Below are 15659 nucleotides of genomic sequence, written 5' to 3'. Positions count from 1 at the left end.
TAGGCTGGTGTGCACTTCACTATTAGGTGGCGATGTTCCTGCAGAAGCCCGTCATACATACTGTACCTCCTTTAGCATCCCCTCTATTATCAGTCAGTCAATCACTCAGTCACAGATTATGCACAGGACTCAGATTTCTCAACACAGTACATGCCATTTTTATTCAAGAGTTTTACGATAGACTTTCATGGCAGCAGCAATGGCTCTTACAGAGTTCTGTACAGTAGTGGACTGGGTTAGACTGGATAGGGTACACTTGCAGTTAATGTTTATGAGGGATATAAAATATATTAAATATGGCAACATCATTCAGAGCATTCAGCAGGACAAACCGTTATCAAAGTGGCAATGCAGACAGTGGTATATAATGCCCAGTTAATATACAGAGCAGAAGTATTGTACTTTCAACACATGTACCCTTCCTCTGTTGTTGAAACTGTAAGGCAGTATGTTTCGATTGCAATGTAGTACAGCTTTTCCTCAATTGACCGATTTCCTCTTGGTTCAACAAAATCTACAACTTTAAATGAAATTAAACAAGAAGAGCAGCTCTAACAAACAATCCAAAATGTGGTGTATTTGTAAAAGTCTTACATGATGTGAACATTTTCTTGCAGTATCTATTATGACATGATGGCAACAAACAGCAGTAGATGCATTTAAATATTGAACTGAAGAAGACTGAAGAAATCAAAGAAGATCAGGTGGATGGTGGGAGGCAGCACCCTGTGGAATCAGGTTGTGGCGAATGCAACCTCATTAACCTTAAGTATTTTTTATTTTAACCCTAGGCATCACTCCAACTTGAGCAATTCCACATCAAATATAAGCGTGGCATTTGGGGGGATGACCCCGGGGTGGCCTGTCGGTCCATAAGCCATATCTGGTGTGCAGGTGATTTTAGCCCTCTGGCCCAGGCTCATCTGAAGCACAGGAGAAAATGAAAACATAGCTGAGTATGCTGCTGATGTTCTTTTCCATGCAGTTTTACAGACCCTGTGAGCATTCAGGCCTTTGTCACAAAACACATTTAGACTTGTAATAGTTGGAAAAGTACAGGTGTTACTAATATAGTGTCCCAGTAAGTCCTAACAGCGAACCAGCATAAACAATAACAAGACCCTAAAAAATTTAGAAGATAAATATAATTCAGACATCATTTATTAATTTATGTACACCTTTGCTTTTTCCTGCTGTGACAAAATGTCTTCTTTAAAAAAGGTCTATTATACTCTTTATTAGCCCAAGGAATTTGTGACCTCACCACTGAGCAGTAGTCTAATCAGCCTGATTAATAACTGAAATCACCTATGTGAGTGTGTAGGGCCTTGAAAAACCAAACTGCCAACTGTGCACGTTTAGACCAATTAAATCATATTTTATTTACTTTAATTTAAATATCTACTTCATACTTTTTTTGAGCAAACAAATTGTTTCTTTTCAGCATAGACTTGAGATTTGCATGAGATAAGAGGCACATGATACTCATTGTTGTTTAAAATTATTATAAAATTGCGCAGCAATGTAATTTTAAGCAAATTGTTTTAGTAGCGATACCGGTGTGTTCACAGTGCCACGGCAAAACTAGGTTCAAGATTTGAGACTTGGTTGCCAAGCAGTACTGCATTTACTATTCCAACTGCAAAATTTGCTGAATTTATATCAGACAATTTAAGTCAGACAACGTACAACAAGTGAGCACTCATACGATCTAAAGCGGTGGTAGTTTGTAGTTTGTAAAAACAGTAGTTTGGTAGCTTCTTACAGCCAACCGAAACAGCTCTAGCTCAAAATACAGGCATCATTACAATATCTTTGCCCCAGTTTGCCTGTCCCTGACAATTTTTTTTTTTTTAGATCTGAGACAAAAATCTTCAAGTTGGCAAAAAATCTGCACTCATGCATGTTATAGTGAGTCCTCTAGTTTTATCAGTTCTGTGACGCATCCTGACCACATCGAGTTTTTTCCCAGACACTCCGTCAGTTTTGAAACGTCTGATTTCACTTTAGCAAAAGACAAGATATGCTTGTAATTGGGGCACATTGGAAACGAGTCTGAGATAGGAGGAGAGCACTATCCAGTCACAGCGCTTGAGGAAATGTGGCACACAAAACTAGTAAAGCTTGCCTCTGTCTCTTGTCAAGTTCCATCACTAAACAGATGTAAACAAACCAGAAGTCATTTCTGTTAAGTGATTTCTTTTCATTCAATATCACAAACCATTCACTGCCTTCGTAGACGTTTCCAACTAGAGCAATCTTGTAATCGGTATACCTACTCTGAGATCAGCTCTGTAGTTTTTGCAGCCTCACATCACCGTGACAAAAGTCAGGGACAAGCAGCACCTTAACACACCCACCCAGAGGACTACTTAAAAATCTTAAAACATCGTTTTTTTTCCCACTGTATTATTAAATAACAATATAATTTTAACAAGAAGACGAATTGTGACCAGATGGGTGGTAGTCTCTTTAAACATCACAGGCATAAATGAATAAATGAACCTGCAGCTGTAGTCACACGCGGTGAAATAAATGCTGAACCATATTATGCAACATGGTAATGGTGTCAAAGAAGCACTTCCTTAACTTTCCCCTCTTACCTGTGCTACTCCTTCCTCCCAGCCCTTAATGACCTCCATCCGTCCAATCTTGAACTTAAAGGGCTTGTTCCTGTCTCGAGATGAGTCAAACTTTTTCCCATTCTGCAACATGCCTGCCAAAGAAATTACATTAACAAAGTTCAGAGAGTAGAGAAGCATTTAATAAATAAACTACCAATTTTGGTGATGTGATACAAAATAAAGACTAAGGGCACAATTATTTTGATGGCTGTTTTTCTCTGTAAGTAACTGTTCTTATGACTAGTAGTACTGTACCTAGCCTTCACTCACTGTCGATATTTATCACAGTGTGATGCATTATCAAAGCACGCCCTTCCTTCAGTTGCTAATGTTTTAGAATGACGCACTTTAAGATGAAAGGAATAAAGCAGTGCTGGCTCCAGTCTGAGGAATTATTCTGGTGGGGTTTCTTATCGGGATCTTGGGTCTGTTTCAATTACCCAAATGAACAAAGGAAATGTGAATCAGGAAGCAATGGCCTGATTCAGTGGATTTTATGAGATATTTTTAAAGTTAACTAGGTCATTGTTTGCCTGTATCTAGACCACAGGGAGAAAAGGGTAACAAAGGCGGAGCAGCGCAGGACTGTGCTTCTTCAGAACACTGACCAGCCATTCAGCCATGATAATAACATTTGGGCCATTAAACACTACTAAAGGCATGGAAACACTGGCTGCGCGTCATTAGTGGTTTTAACATGCCCTCCTTGACTTCGCCTTTTCCACTTTCCCTTGATGGAATCCAAACTGCAATCTGACGCGATGCTCTGTTCCTCTCATAACTTGTGTGAACCTTCTAACCTTTTTGACAACCAAGATAACAACTCTGCAATGATGAAGACCTCATAACATGTTATTTTTTGTGCACAACATATTTATGTGGAACAAGCAATATCTAAATGTAAATGAAGCATATTCTGAGAATTTTAGCTGTGGCGCTCATGTGATATACAGTACTTGTCAAGGAGGGCATGCTATATGACTATCAAAAGCTTGACTCCTGAAAAAACCTCCACTGTAGCCATGGAAATAAAGATTTCTATATTACAAGTTATGTTATACACATGGCACTAACAAACAAAGATGATTAACATAGCCAGTGCAATATATGAAGCATGAATTTTTTGTTTATCAATTCATAGTAGTTTTACCTTTGAAAATACATATCCATGCCTCGCATTAGCCAAAAACCAAGTTGCAATTCTGGTTGTTTCCAGAAACTGTACTATTATTATATTATGGCATATTTTTGATATTGTGATATAAAATTATATATAGCATGATTTAAGATTTTATGCGTATCTCCCACCCCTAAAATGAACAATCAACTTTTAAAATCTAGTTCAGTCAAAATGGCCTTTTTCTTTCAATTTGGAGGCTGCCCTGTAATCGTCCTTTGATTTATTGTTCTCTGTAGTAATTTAACAAGTGTGAATACCTGGCATTTAAATTTGTGTGTTAACTGAAGTTTAGTAATGGTGTCAGGCTCATCTAGTCATATGAATGTTGGTACTCTACTCCTTCTCCCCTTTCAATCCCCCTAAACTTAGTAGGTCCATCTTTTCCAAGAATCAGTGTAACCCCAATATCAGTGGACTGGGCCCGGTCCAACCACGGAGTCATCAAGTACACACACCAAGGTGAATACCCTGCTACAGGGCATTAAAGTAGCAGAGGGGCAAAACCCTCTCGAATCAACTGCAGAAAAATGGGTTCAGTTCCTCGCAGCTGTGCCTGCAACTCGCAAGGAAACACTGATTTGCAGTGCTAACAAGTGGGAAGGTGGTGAGGGATCATATCCTAGGAATTACAATAATGATGCCTACTGGTTGGTTGGGGTGTCTGTTGAGAGGCTGCTGATGTAGGGGAGATATTGTACACCTACACGCTTTACGTGCTTTTGGTAAAGACTTCTCACTGTTACATGAAAAGAACGCTAACAACTCCAAGTGTTTTAGAGGGGGCAGCGTAAACCAGCAGAGGGGTTAACACCAACAGGGACTGTGGTACACATTGGCAACTGGCAAAAACCAGTTTGAGAGAGAAAAAAACAAACAAACAAAAAAACAGCCAAACAAAAAATGGGGGAACAAAACTCCACCTGCTAAAAAATACACAGCTGTGTTGTCCTGAAGAGAGATATGGATTCCAATATTTGAGTAAAGTACATATAAAATATACTGTATGTATATACTGCCTTCAGTTTTTGATACACATAAATAAAGAGAGCTACACAAAATGTTTCACTCATGGCTGTCAGGCTTTATGTTACAGGAAAGTCAAGACATCCAAAAATACTCCTTAACCATACTTATATCGCTGCTCCGTTATCACTCTGTAGACAGCAAACCATGGGTGGGGTCTCTACAAAAGTAAAGCAGAACCCGTCCCTTCCTGAGGCTGAATCCCAGACTCTCTCTCTCCTCATGAGAGGCTTTCACTTGGTACTGCTATGGCTAGATTTGCAAAACGCTGTAGCACACAGGGGTGGGGTTATTTTTACTCAGCTTACTGTATCCTGTCTCACCCTCATCTAGGAGGGTTGCCAGCAAAACAACCCCCTCGGCCCAAGTGTGGTTGAAGTGTGATGCGTGTAAGGTATCTGTCTACGACAAACTTATATTTGTTGCCGTATTTCACAGCTGCAACCATGCACGTCTCAATGGAAAAAATAAAATCTTGCTCATGCTTCATTAATATATCAAGTGTAACAAACTGGAAGTAGGTGCAATGTGTAATTAGGAGTATTTTCGGCACCAATAAATAGCAAATTCATTAATAGAGCATGGATAGCCTGAAAATTATCCTCAGAAGTGGCATAAAAGTTCTTCAAATACTATCATTATACATGTCAAACAAGTAAAATCTGAACAAGATATGGGGTGTCCTGGTTCTTCCAAGGTAAATTATTCATGTCATTGTCACAGCTCACCTCAAAATCCTCTGAAAGAAGATGTCCTGCCTAGTCTCTATCAGAACACAAGCCTTGAAAAACCTGCCAAACACACACACAACCCAGTACTCAAAGATTAGGCATTGCCCCTTCGGGTGCCCATAATGAAGTGAAGAGTCCAATAAATTTTCATCCATAATTTATGTGCCTATGTTGAGGAAAACTTGGACATCTACTTCTTCTGATGTTATGCACTCTGAAAAACCGAGACACCTGGACGCGTTAATTCACTAAAAGCTCAAGCTGATTTAGGATTTTTTTATCCCAGTTTAGAAGCTGTATTTCAACACCTTTCTTGCTCTCTTTAAGTTCACAATCTTGGGACTTAATGCTTCCCCTGGCATTCAATCACAACATCCTCCCTTGGAAGGCGAGATTGAGATCTCCTGACATACAACCCGGTGTTTCAGTCTATCTATTTCTGTTTAACACACCGAGAGCCATTAAGGCTCAACTTCAGCACGTTTCATGGTGAAGTCTGGAGCTCAAACATGGTAAGGAATGACGTCCACATTTAGGCATGACATCATATCCAGTAAGCCTGTTGCTTCTAAAGCTCATGCACCTGGTCTGAACTGGACTGTTTATCATCACAGCGTAGTGCCATACCTAATCAATCAGGGAAACCCACAGGCTGCTGTGGTTTTCTTAACACTGACTGATATCAGGTCTGCTTCCATTTTTTTCCATCAGTGAACACTCGAAAAACAGATATGAGCTTGTGATTGCAGGATTCCTGACTCAGCCTGGCCCTTAAACATGGGACATGGAAGCCCGTCAACCCCTAACAGCTGCTCAAATCTATGATCTGCCCCCAAATCGGGCAATTTACTATTAGCTTTTCAAGCTCTTGGCCAGTCATCTACATTTGTAACTGACTGGACTGGGCAGCTAATGTGTGCATGAGTGAAAGCATAGCAAGGCGAGTGAAAGATAATCCAAGAGTAGACAGATAACACATCTCAGGCCAATTTGAACCACACCAGCCTGCTTGTCTGTGCAATACTGCTCTGAGATGCAATGATGATACAGCTGCTTCTCTGTTAACAGAATCCTACTAGAAACAACAATGTGTTTTAAAGAATGAGCAGCTTTTCAAATTATTTCGTCCTGCCACGTTTGTGGCACCGGAGAGCCCTTACCTGCCCCGTGGCAATGACCACTCGGCTAAATTGGGCAACCACAACTCATCAGAGTCGAAGGAGGGTCACGTGCATATCTCTGTGCCTGTGTGCTCTGGCATGTTAGTTTCTGCATATTTAAAATCCCAGAGGTGAAAGTGAGGATCAAAAAGGCATAGCAGTGAAAGTGTGTCAGAGTTTCTGTGGCAGTGAGGCTCTCTAATTTTAAATGCTGCAAACAAAGTGGTCTCAAATCCCACTTAGTATTGGGAAATCACTCTCTCCTTACCCTTACTGTTTATCTTTGCTATCTGGAAAACAAATACCAGTGCAGGGTGCAGTGGAGGGTGCACTCTGTGGAGCCAGCTGGATGCCTTGGACAGGCTTATATCCCTAATCGACAGCTAACCTCCTTCAACAGTACTATCCTTTTATCAGTTATCCTTATATTTAACTAATGTTGTCTTTACGCTATTGAAGAAAACAAATGTGGGTTAGTCTCTGTCTTTACTACAGCGCACTGACCTAACAAGTAAATAATCTTCGGTAGTTTACTTTCATACAAATTCCTGGGTGACTAATCCACATTACACGACTATACAAATTCAAGGAGAATAACCAAAATACAAAATTACTTCATCTGTATTCCAGGATTACTTTTGCTTTTTGGAGATTATCAACACAAAAAGCCTAAAGAGGGGAAAAGTTCATATCTTCCTCATGCACTCCACTTCCAGTAATGTAAGAGCTTAATGTCTTCTTAAATTACACTAGGTTAACATGACCAAAATGTGAATGAAATCAAAATGACCTGGTGGTGTAACTTGTTTACATACATACATACATACTTAACAGAGAGTCACATATTGTAGCACTAGTATTACTTATTATAAAACAAATCCTCAACTAATCTCCTGGCTAGTGTTGTACACTAAGGTCTTATTTTCACACCGTGTACAGCTGTATCCTTAAATAACAGTACATTTTTTTCTGTTTACCCACTGCAAACACATTTCCCCTGCTCATACAATAATAAATATGTAGCTCTTTTGTTTTCCACTGGCAAGGTCCTTGCTTTGGCTTTACTCTGTATTTTGCATGCCACCGCTGCCAAAATACCAGGAGTTTATGGATAAATCCTGTGAGTCAAAAAGGAAAAGGAAAAAAAAAAAAAAAAAAAAGAAAGAGAGATGGGGAAGATTTGAATGAATCAAACAATGAAGAACACAAGCTAAGGATTGTTCTGTCTGCTTTAAAAGTACAGTTCACTTAAATTAATCACAGGCCATCCCAAGGCTCTAGCACATCCTGGTGTTAACAGATCTAGTAGTCAGGAAACTGTAGCCAATTTTGCTCCATTCAGGGATGTGATAAGTATAGAAAACAGCAGTTGATGACGTGATCATGACAATAGAGAACAGGAAATAAAGGCAGAAAAACAATAAGAAGTGTATCCAAAATATGTATAATTCTTGATTAGGGTGAGGTGCTGGTGGAGACTAAGACTCATCTGCTTCTACTAATTTAGTAACCAAAATACTGGTAGGTACAAGAAGAGAGAACCGCCAGGCAAAGAGCAAGTGACTACCAAACCCTCACTATGCATTACTCCAGTGAGAAGCTCACAGAGCAACTTCATGTGCCAAGATGTATAAATTCCAAAAATAGCATAATTCGTTACTGCAGTAGCTGATCTCTCCGAGGATCAGGCCAGAAGAGGAAATCTGATTACTTTTTCCACTGCCCCCAAAAACACTGAACAACACAACCTGTGTTACCCAGAGCTGGCCTGTATCTTTCTGACTCTAATCACGCACACGCTAGTCAAACAAAGCTGCAATTCTTATACAAATCAAAGTATTATTAGCAAGTCAGTGAAGCCAGGAAATAAGTATATTCACAGATTACGTCACATTCATGTGGACCCACTTCAAGTGATAGAGAGGAAATCCCCACAATCAAGCGAAAAGAACAACTGACGATACAGGCATGCACACACATGCACACACAATACGACAATACTCGCATGCTTGAGTCAAACCTGTTTACCACAGAGACAATGCCAAGGAGCGCGCAGTAACTTTTACAACCGTGTAATAACCCTGTGATACACAGACAGATTGATGACATGTGAACTAGGTTTTGTTTACTTTCTGTCTGACCTAGTTGTCTGGTCTGCCAACCCTGGGGTACAGAATAACCCACATTTATTTCCCAAACAGCTCAGCGTCTCACTGCCATGCCTCAAAATTTGACCATCTGACAAGAGACAAACAGGAAAAAGAAAGAATGCTTTTATTTATGCGTGTTTACATGAGTATGTGATGCACGTTGTAATGGTCTCTGAAATGATACAGACACCACGAGACACCAAAAGTTGCCTTCAAAACAAAAGAAAATCAGTATTTTCACGGTGTGGTGGCAGCTCCACCATATATTTGAAAAGGTAAGCAACATACAGGTACATACATGTCTGACAGACTGAGTACACTCTAAGAGCTGAGTTGTAGACTGAGCCCTGTTGTGCTCAAGATATTGACGACAAAAAAAAAAACAAAAAAAAAAAAACACACACACACACACACAGGGACAAATTTCCTCTGTCAACACGGAGACAGGAAAGACATCTGGTGTCACGGTTGCCAAAAACAAAGACAGAGTCAGTTACCTATGTAATGAACAACACATGTCTGGCCCTTCTTTGGAAATGTTCTTCCTGTTGAGAGAGAACACAAGTGTTATTTTGTGTTTGTACACCTCAGAGGCTGTCAGGCTAAACTTGTACATTGCAATGACAAGGGTGCGTCTGGCGAGGTGTTCCTTGCAGGAATGCCATACCCTCCTTATGCCTGCTGACATACTGAAGTCAGATATTCGTCTGTTACTCTCATCCTAGCATTGAAACTTTAGCCTGGAGGCGTATTTTTCCAGGGTAAGGGGCTATCGATTGCCTTTACTTATGTTATCATTTCGTTTGTCAGAGAGAAATAAGCCTCGAGGAGCCACATAGGTCTACCTAACCTTATCTTTTCCTTGTCAAAGTTACCTTATGAGCAAATTCTCAATTTAAAGACACTTGGAGATTAGATTGGCAGGGTTCACCCATTTAACAGTCAGTAAGTATGCAGTTCTGGAAAGATGCAGTGCAGGCGTCAGTGATGCTGAATAACGCAGTAAAAAATTTTGGCTTTATAGACCCCTTATTAAATCTCGAATGGTACCATTAATCTCTAGCTATTTTATCGAGTAATTTACCGTACCTCCTGCACTCCGGAACTTTATATTCTTATAATTTTTTTTGATATCTAATACGATTTGAACGACATTCCGAGGAATTAACGAGCCCCAACAAGCGGTTAAAACAACTTACCATCACCGGGAGATATTGTCTCGACTTCCACGCCCATGGTTGTTCTACTTCAAAGATTAGCTCTGAAACATACAGCCTAACAAGCCCTTTCGACAACCAATGGCACCCGTTTTGCGGCTACAAAGCGGACTAAATCGGTGGAAACCATGCATTCATCGACCACCAACCCGTAGCTACAACCAAGATATTTTCTAGTTTGTAGCGCGACAGCGTCGAGATCTACAACTACACCACGTACGCCGTCTCCAGCGTTGTCAAATACTGGCGCCACACGGCGGTTGTGCTAAATTTCAAGCGAGTAGATTGAACTTTGTCTAATGCCAGTTTAATTTAATTTTCCTGGTTAGCTATAATATTTATCATAGTACATATTCAGCTTGCTTTAGCTGTGTTAAATGCCCGGCATTTGATTTAACACATACGCAGCGAGCAAAGTGGTAAAAAAAATAAAAAAAACTATTACCATAACTCAACTACATATCCCACAATGCACCCACATTGTCGGTTAGTTTTGCTTCCGAGTCAAATAAAAAATTAACGTTGGAGACACATTACAACCGACAAAACGTGAATTAATAGATGGGAAGCTCACTCTCAGTGCTTCACACGGAACCCACATGAGATGCTTGTGATTTTTTAAGGTACGCGTAGTATAAAAATGCATGTTTGTGTGGATTTTCACGTTGATTATTTGTTAGCTCGCTACATATAAAAAATGACTAAATGCATGTAAACCGATGATTTCCAACGTGTATGTATGGGTCTTATTTTGATTAGGGACGGCCGAATTTCTCAGTTTCACCAGATCAAAAAAGAGTGAATGCTGTGATGAGCCACTCCTACTTAACACATACTATTATTAATACCCTAAAGTCCTAGCAGGACCTGTGTGTTGTTAAGGTCATTCGGGCATAAGCAGCTATAAGTGTTCGTCACAACTGCCTCAGCTCAGGCAGAGGAGATTAAGGCATGTACTTTGGAAGGAGACACGAGAGAGGCTTTTGCTATTCTTAATCTGCATGGGTAGCCATAGCTACTCCTGTGCAGGACCCATTCAGATCAGATACAGGTCTCTGTCATCAATGTTCATTTGCTGAGTCATATTCTTTTCTTTTTCTCTTTGAACAAGATTCTTCCTACCTGCCAGGATGGATCTTGGTAAGGCAAAGCTGCTTAGGACGGGTCTCAACAGTCTACACCAAGCCATTCACCCTGTGCACGGGATAGCATGGACGGACGGTAAGCAGGTCTGCCTGACAGCTCTCTACTTCATCAATGGTGAAGTGAAGTTTGGGGACACCAACGTTATCGGGCAGTTTGAGCATGTCTTCGGGCTTTTCTGGGGTCCACTGTGCTGCTCTGACTCCCCTGCCTTGCTGGCTGTTCAGCACAAGAAACATGTTACCGTGTGGCAACTGCAGCTCAGTGCCCTTGAGCAGAACAAGCTGCTGTGCACTCAGACCTGTGAGATGAGTGAGCCTTTCCCTTTGCTCTCTCAAGGCTGTGTGTGGCATCCTAAACTGGACATTCTGGCTGTGCTGACCAAGAGGGACACGTCTGTGCTGTTTTCTGTCAGGGTGGACAACAGGAGAATCAAAGCAGACATCAAAGGCAGTGGACTCATCCACTGTGCATGCTGGACTAAGGATGGTACCCGTCTGGTGGTGGCTATAGGCAGTGCTCTTCACTCATACATCTGGAATGACATCCAGAAGAGTCTGGGGGCTTGCTCCTTCTGCCCCATCTTTGATGTGGGAGGCTACATCTGTGCCATCGAGGCCACGGGGGAGGCACAGGTAGCTGTGGCCACAGAGCTACCTCTGGACAAAATCTGTGGGTTAAATGCAGGCATAGCCTTCGACATGACGTCAGAGACAGTGTCCCTGCAAGGCCAAGGCTCACGTGGGGTTATATCAGATGATGATAGCCTTCTGGAATCAAGAAGGAGATCTCTTGAATCAGAGAGGTCGTACATCCCAAGCTCAGGCCCTCTGGATCTCACACACCTCCTGGCAAGGCACCGTCGCTCTGACCCCAGCCCCCTTATCCACCTGCGTCGCCGAGACACTTTGACAGGTTCTGGACAGGACTCCTCGCACCTCATCCTTGTCAGATATGAGCGCAAAGTCACTACCACCCGCAAAGTCAGCATTCCTGGGATTTTGGTCCCAGACATTGTTGCTTTTGACCCACATGGTTCCACAGTTGCGGTGGCTTCCAACACCTGCAACATGGTGCTTGTATACTGCATCACACCCTCTGCTATGCCGAACATTCAGCAGATCTCTCTGCAGACAAACGAGAGGCCTAAAGGAGTCTGCTTCCTCAATGACAAGATGCTGTTGTTGATGGTCGGCAAGCAGAAGTCCAACGATCCTACATTCCTCCCATCTTCTAACACAGATAAATATATTCTCCGTCTAATAGCCAAAGAATTGATGTACAATGGTGAGACTCCTACTACACCACCCCCCTCTACTCACAACCATGAGACCACTTCTAATTTCTGCGCAGGGATTAGGAGGCACTCTGAGCACCTATCTAAGGATGACAGGGAGCGCCCAGGGATAAAGGACTTGGTGTTGCCTGGAGGCGGAGTATTTCGTTCACCAGGGAACAGGCGGAGGCTGGTGGAGGAGGTGAGGAGCAGCGAGCCCAGCCCTGTCACCAGCTCTGTGGACTTCTCTGACCGAGCATCAGACAGAGCCCTCTCCAGTGCCTCCTCCATCACAGTGGAGAATTTCGACATGGACCACGTCAACCGCATGAGCAGCCTGGCAGTGGCCGGCCAGGGCAGCAGAGACTCAAGCCGGGCCAGTTCTCCTCGCTTCGAGCCGTCGGACAAGCTTCACACCGAGCCGACGCTGCCTATGCCTGAAAAGACATCGGGCCCTGCCAAGGAGCGTGCACTGGAGCAGCTTGTCCGTAACATGGAGAGGCTTTTTATTCGCTTTGCAGATGTACAGCACTGCCTGACAGAAATCCGAGATTATACCCAGAATGGCAAGAAGGCCCTGAGTTTCTACCCCAATGCCTCTGAGCCCCCCTATGTCAATGTCACATGTCAGGTACAGTTTTACTCACTACTTCTTCCCTAGCTTAGGTAGATAGATTAAGCATTGCTGTAGTGTTTGTATCACACTGTGTGGGAAGTAACCCTAGCTAGTGAGAAGGAGATTCCCTTTCTTGCTACAATCTCTGTCATGAGCAGTTTTTCCATGAGGGGCTTAAATAACTTAATCAGCTGCAATGTTCACTCTAAGGATAAGACAGAATCCAACTTGCTTTCTTTTATTTATCTCTGATGGCGACTCTTTCTTCTTTCTCTAACTTTTCCATCTTTGAGCACATGCAGAAGCAGTTATCAGAAAATGTGTTCATTGATGAGCGGAGGCCAGTGCTGCTGTGTGATGGGAAGCTTTGTCTGCGTGCCCTCCAAGACCTCTTCAACCTAGCTATAGTGGAGATGATGTATGGTATGTGCAACCAAGTTCATGAACAAAATAACGTACTTTTTAGCCTTCAAACTCTACATCACTTTCAAGACTTCACTGCTGTCAGTTTGATGTTGTGAGTCCATTCACACCCTAGAATAGCTCTTGATTATGAAGCGGTATCTAAGTTGCCCTCTTATAACCCTCCACATTGCATTGCCTGTAAGATTAACCACGTTGTGACAGAGAGCGTATAGGGTTAATAAATTAAAACCACTTCGAGGAAACTCCTTGTAGGTCTCTTAAGAAGGTCTCCCCCTGTGACTATTTTCAACAAATTAGTGTGATCCATCCAGAGGAAACCTGGAAGTCATCAAACAGATTATCCAAGCGGAACGCTCTATGCTTACTCTTTTTAGATTTTTTTTAAACCGTCAAGTTACCCACTCAGAATGCATTTTAATTGATAAAGAACCTCATTTAATTGTACAATATCGGACAACACGTTCTAGCATTGTTCTTGAGTTAACATGCGTGAGGTATAATTGGAAGTGATTAAGGCTTAGGTCAGATTACAAGGTTTTAAACAAAAGGAGCTTACTACCATTTAATGCACTGATTGTCCCGAACTGAGACACAGCAGCAAGTTACTATCACAAACCGCATTTTGTGGTGGTTTGGCAGTAGGGTTTTTTGTTGTTGTTTGTTTGTTTGTTTGTTGTAAGGAAACAGAACCAAGATGTATGGAAAACCATTCTGAGCAAATAGCCTTCTGTTCTCTTTCCAGGTCCACTGTGGATCGTACTTGTGGCAGATGTAGACGGCTTTGTGCCTCTGACGTTCAAGCCCAAAGAGGAGCTCACGGTGCGGAACGGGAAGCGGAAAACTACCCTGCGGACTCCTGGGAGTCCAGAGAGCTCTTGCCCATCCAGTCCAGCCCCCAGCCAAAACCCCAACACAACCACAGAGGCCTCAACATAGTGCCTCTTAACACACACCTCAATTTATGGACTTATGTACATTCATATCCCCATTATTTGAATATCATTGACTGGATCCAGGTACACAGTGCAGACAGAGCATATGTGGCAAGAACATGCAAAAACTCACTCGCACAGATTACCAGAGTTATATGTCAGATTTATTTTTGTATTTGAAAACAGTAGTATTTTGAAAAGGGCTGCCTATTCAGATGTGATGTTTACATGCTGCTGCTTTGAAATGAAAGCTTACCTGAAAGACGTTTGAGCACGGAGCCATTTATTTCTTTTCTTTGTTTGTTTTGACAAAATGCAGTTGTTGAAGACTAATCCTTCACTGAAGCAGGATACCTACTGTGCTAGGATGGCACTCCACCAACAATGTTGAGTATTTTTAAGAGATGCCTAAGACATGCTTTCTGTTTAATCTGACTCTCCAGATACCAATTGTCAAGACATCCTGACACAAGAACCAACATAGGCTTATGTATGATGTGAATGTTTTGTTTTGTATTTGTTATTACTGGAGAACTGCAGAAATCCTTATACTAAGGGCAATAAAGGTGTATGAAATTTTATGCTGAATAGTCCACGTCAAATGGTACATCATTTAAAAACCTATAAGTTGTTAATCATAAATTATTTTCATGAGAACACAGTTGAAGCCCTTTTTCTCCTACATTTGTAATGTTATCAAGCTCATTAACTCAACTGACCATCAGAGGGGGAAATACTTAACAAATCCTTCCCATCCATGGCTGTACTGTGTTGTCGTGGAAGACAAACTAAGTATGCAGAGAGAAAAAAATGTGGTGTATCTTCTAAAAAAAAAAGTAGCCTTTTGAATATTAAATTTGCATTACTAGTATTCCCTCCCGCCTTTTTATATTACTTATTTCATTTTGCTTCCACCTCTACAGCAAAGAAACATAACACAGACACATTTATTGTCTACCAACCAACCTCTACAACATTTATTCATTTCATTCTCATCGATCCTTTGTAATTATATATCATAAATAAATAACATTGTTGTAGAGCTAAACACAGCAAATAATATACATTCATTCATATAAATTAGGTAATCTCATTATATATTTATCCAAGATGACTATACAGTACATGTGAAAATGAAACAAAGAATGTTTACAATAAAACAATTGAACTATTTATCAGTG

The 15659-nt window shown here is 41.4% G+C and overlaps 2 protein-coding genes across 3 annotated transcripts; one reads left to right on the top strand and one right to left on the bottom strand.

The window, feature by feature from the left end:
* Nucleotides 1–143: 143 nt before the first annotated feature.
* On the bottom strand, nt 144–10440 carry fkbp1b (FKBP prolyl isomerase 1B). Of its 2 annotated transcripts, XM_040125054.1 has the most exons (4): nt 10068–10440; nt 9366–9413; nt 2604–2716; nt 144–923 (listed from the first exon to the last, which is right to left on the bottom strand). In XM_040125054.1, the coding sequence occupies exons 1-4, from the start codon at nt 10102–10104 to the stop codon at nt 795–797; spliced, it is 327 nt and encodes a 108-aa protein (XP_039980988.1). In that variant the 5' UTR covers nt 10105–10440; the 3' UTR covers nt 144–794. The 2 variants fall into 2 exon arrangements, with proteins under 2 accessions (XP_039980988.1, XP_039980989.1); XM_040125055.1 differs by lacking the exons at nt 9366–9413; nt 10068–10440 and adding an exon at nt 6719–7713.
* Nucleotides 10441–10566: 126 nt separating this feature from the next.
* On the top strand, nt 10567–15059 carry LOC120788861 (WD repeat and coiled coil containing). Its single transcript, XM_040125053.1, has 4 exons — nt 10567–10708; nt 11197–13135; nt 13423–13543; nt 14289–15059. The coding sequence occupies exons 2-4, from the start codon at nt 11216–11218 to the stop codon at nt 14480–14482; spliced, it is 2235 nt and encodes a 744-aa protein (XP_039980987.1). The 5' UTR covers nt 10567–10708; nt 11197–11215; the 3' UTR covers nt 14483–15059.
* The last annotated feature ends 600 nt before the right edge of the window (nt 15060–15659 follow it).

This window comes from Xiphias gladius, chromosome 4 (genome assembly GCF_016859285.1).
Source record: "Xiphias gladius isolate SHS-SW01 ecotype Sanya breed wild chromosome 4, ASM1685928v1, whole genome shotgun sequence".
NCBI lineage: Eukaryota > Metazoa > Chordata > Actinopteri > Istiophoriformes > Xiphiidae > Xiphias > Xiphias gladius.
The sequence above is the reverse complement of the archived record's forward strand: the minus strand, read 5'-3'. Positions and strand labels throughout refer to the sequence as shown.

Excerpts from the sequence above, each read along its gene's own strand:
- fkbp1b (XM_040125054.1), bottom strand. The coding sequence starts at position 10,104 with ATGGGCGTGGAAGTCGAGACAATATCTCCCGGTGATG. Across the intron at positions 2,717-9,365 it reads ATGTGTTGTTCATTACATAG|GCATGTTGCAGAATGGGAAA; the intron begins GTAACTGACTCT and ends TTTCTTTGGCAG. Across the intron at positions 924-2,603 it reads GGGAGGAAGGAGTAGCACAG|ATGAGCCTGGGCCAGAGGGC; the intron begins GTAAGAGGGGAA and ends CCTGTGCTTCAG.
- LOC120788861 (XM_040125053.1), top strand. The coding sequence starts at position 11,216 with ATGGATCTTGGTAAGGCAAAGCTGCTTAGGACGGGTCTCAACAGTCTA. Across the intron at positions 13,136-13,422 it reads ATGTCAATGTCACATGTCAG|AAGCAGTTATCAGAAAATGT; the intron begins GTACAGTTTTAC and ends GAGCACATGCAG. Across the intron at positions 13,544-14,288 it reads TATAGTGGAGATGATGTATG|GTCCACTGTGGATCGTACTT; the intron begins GTATGTGCAACC and ends TTCTCTTTCCAG.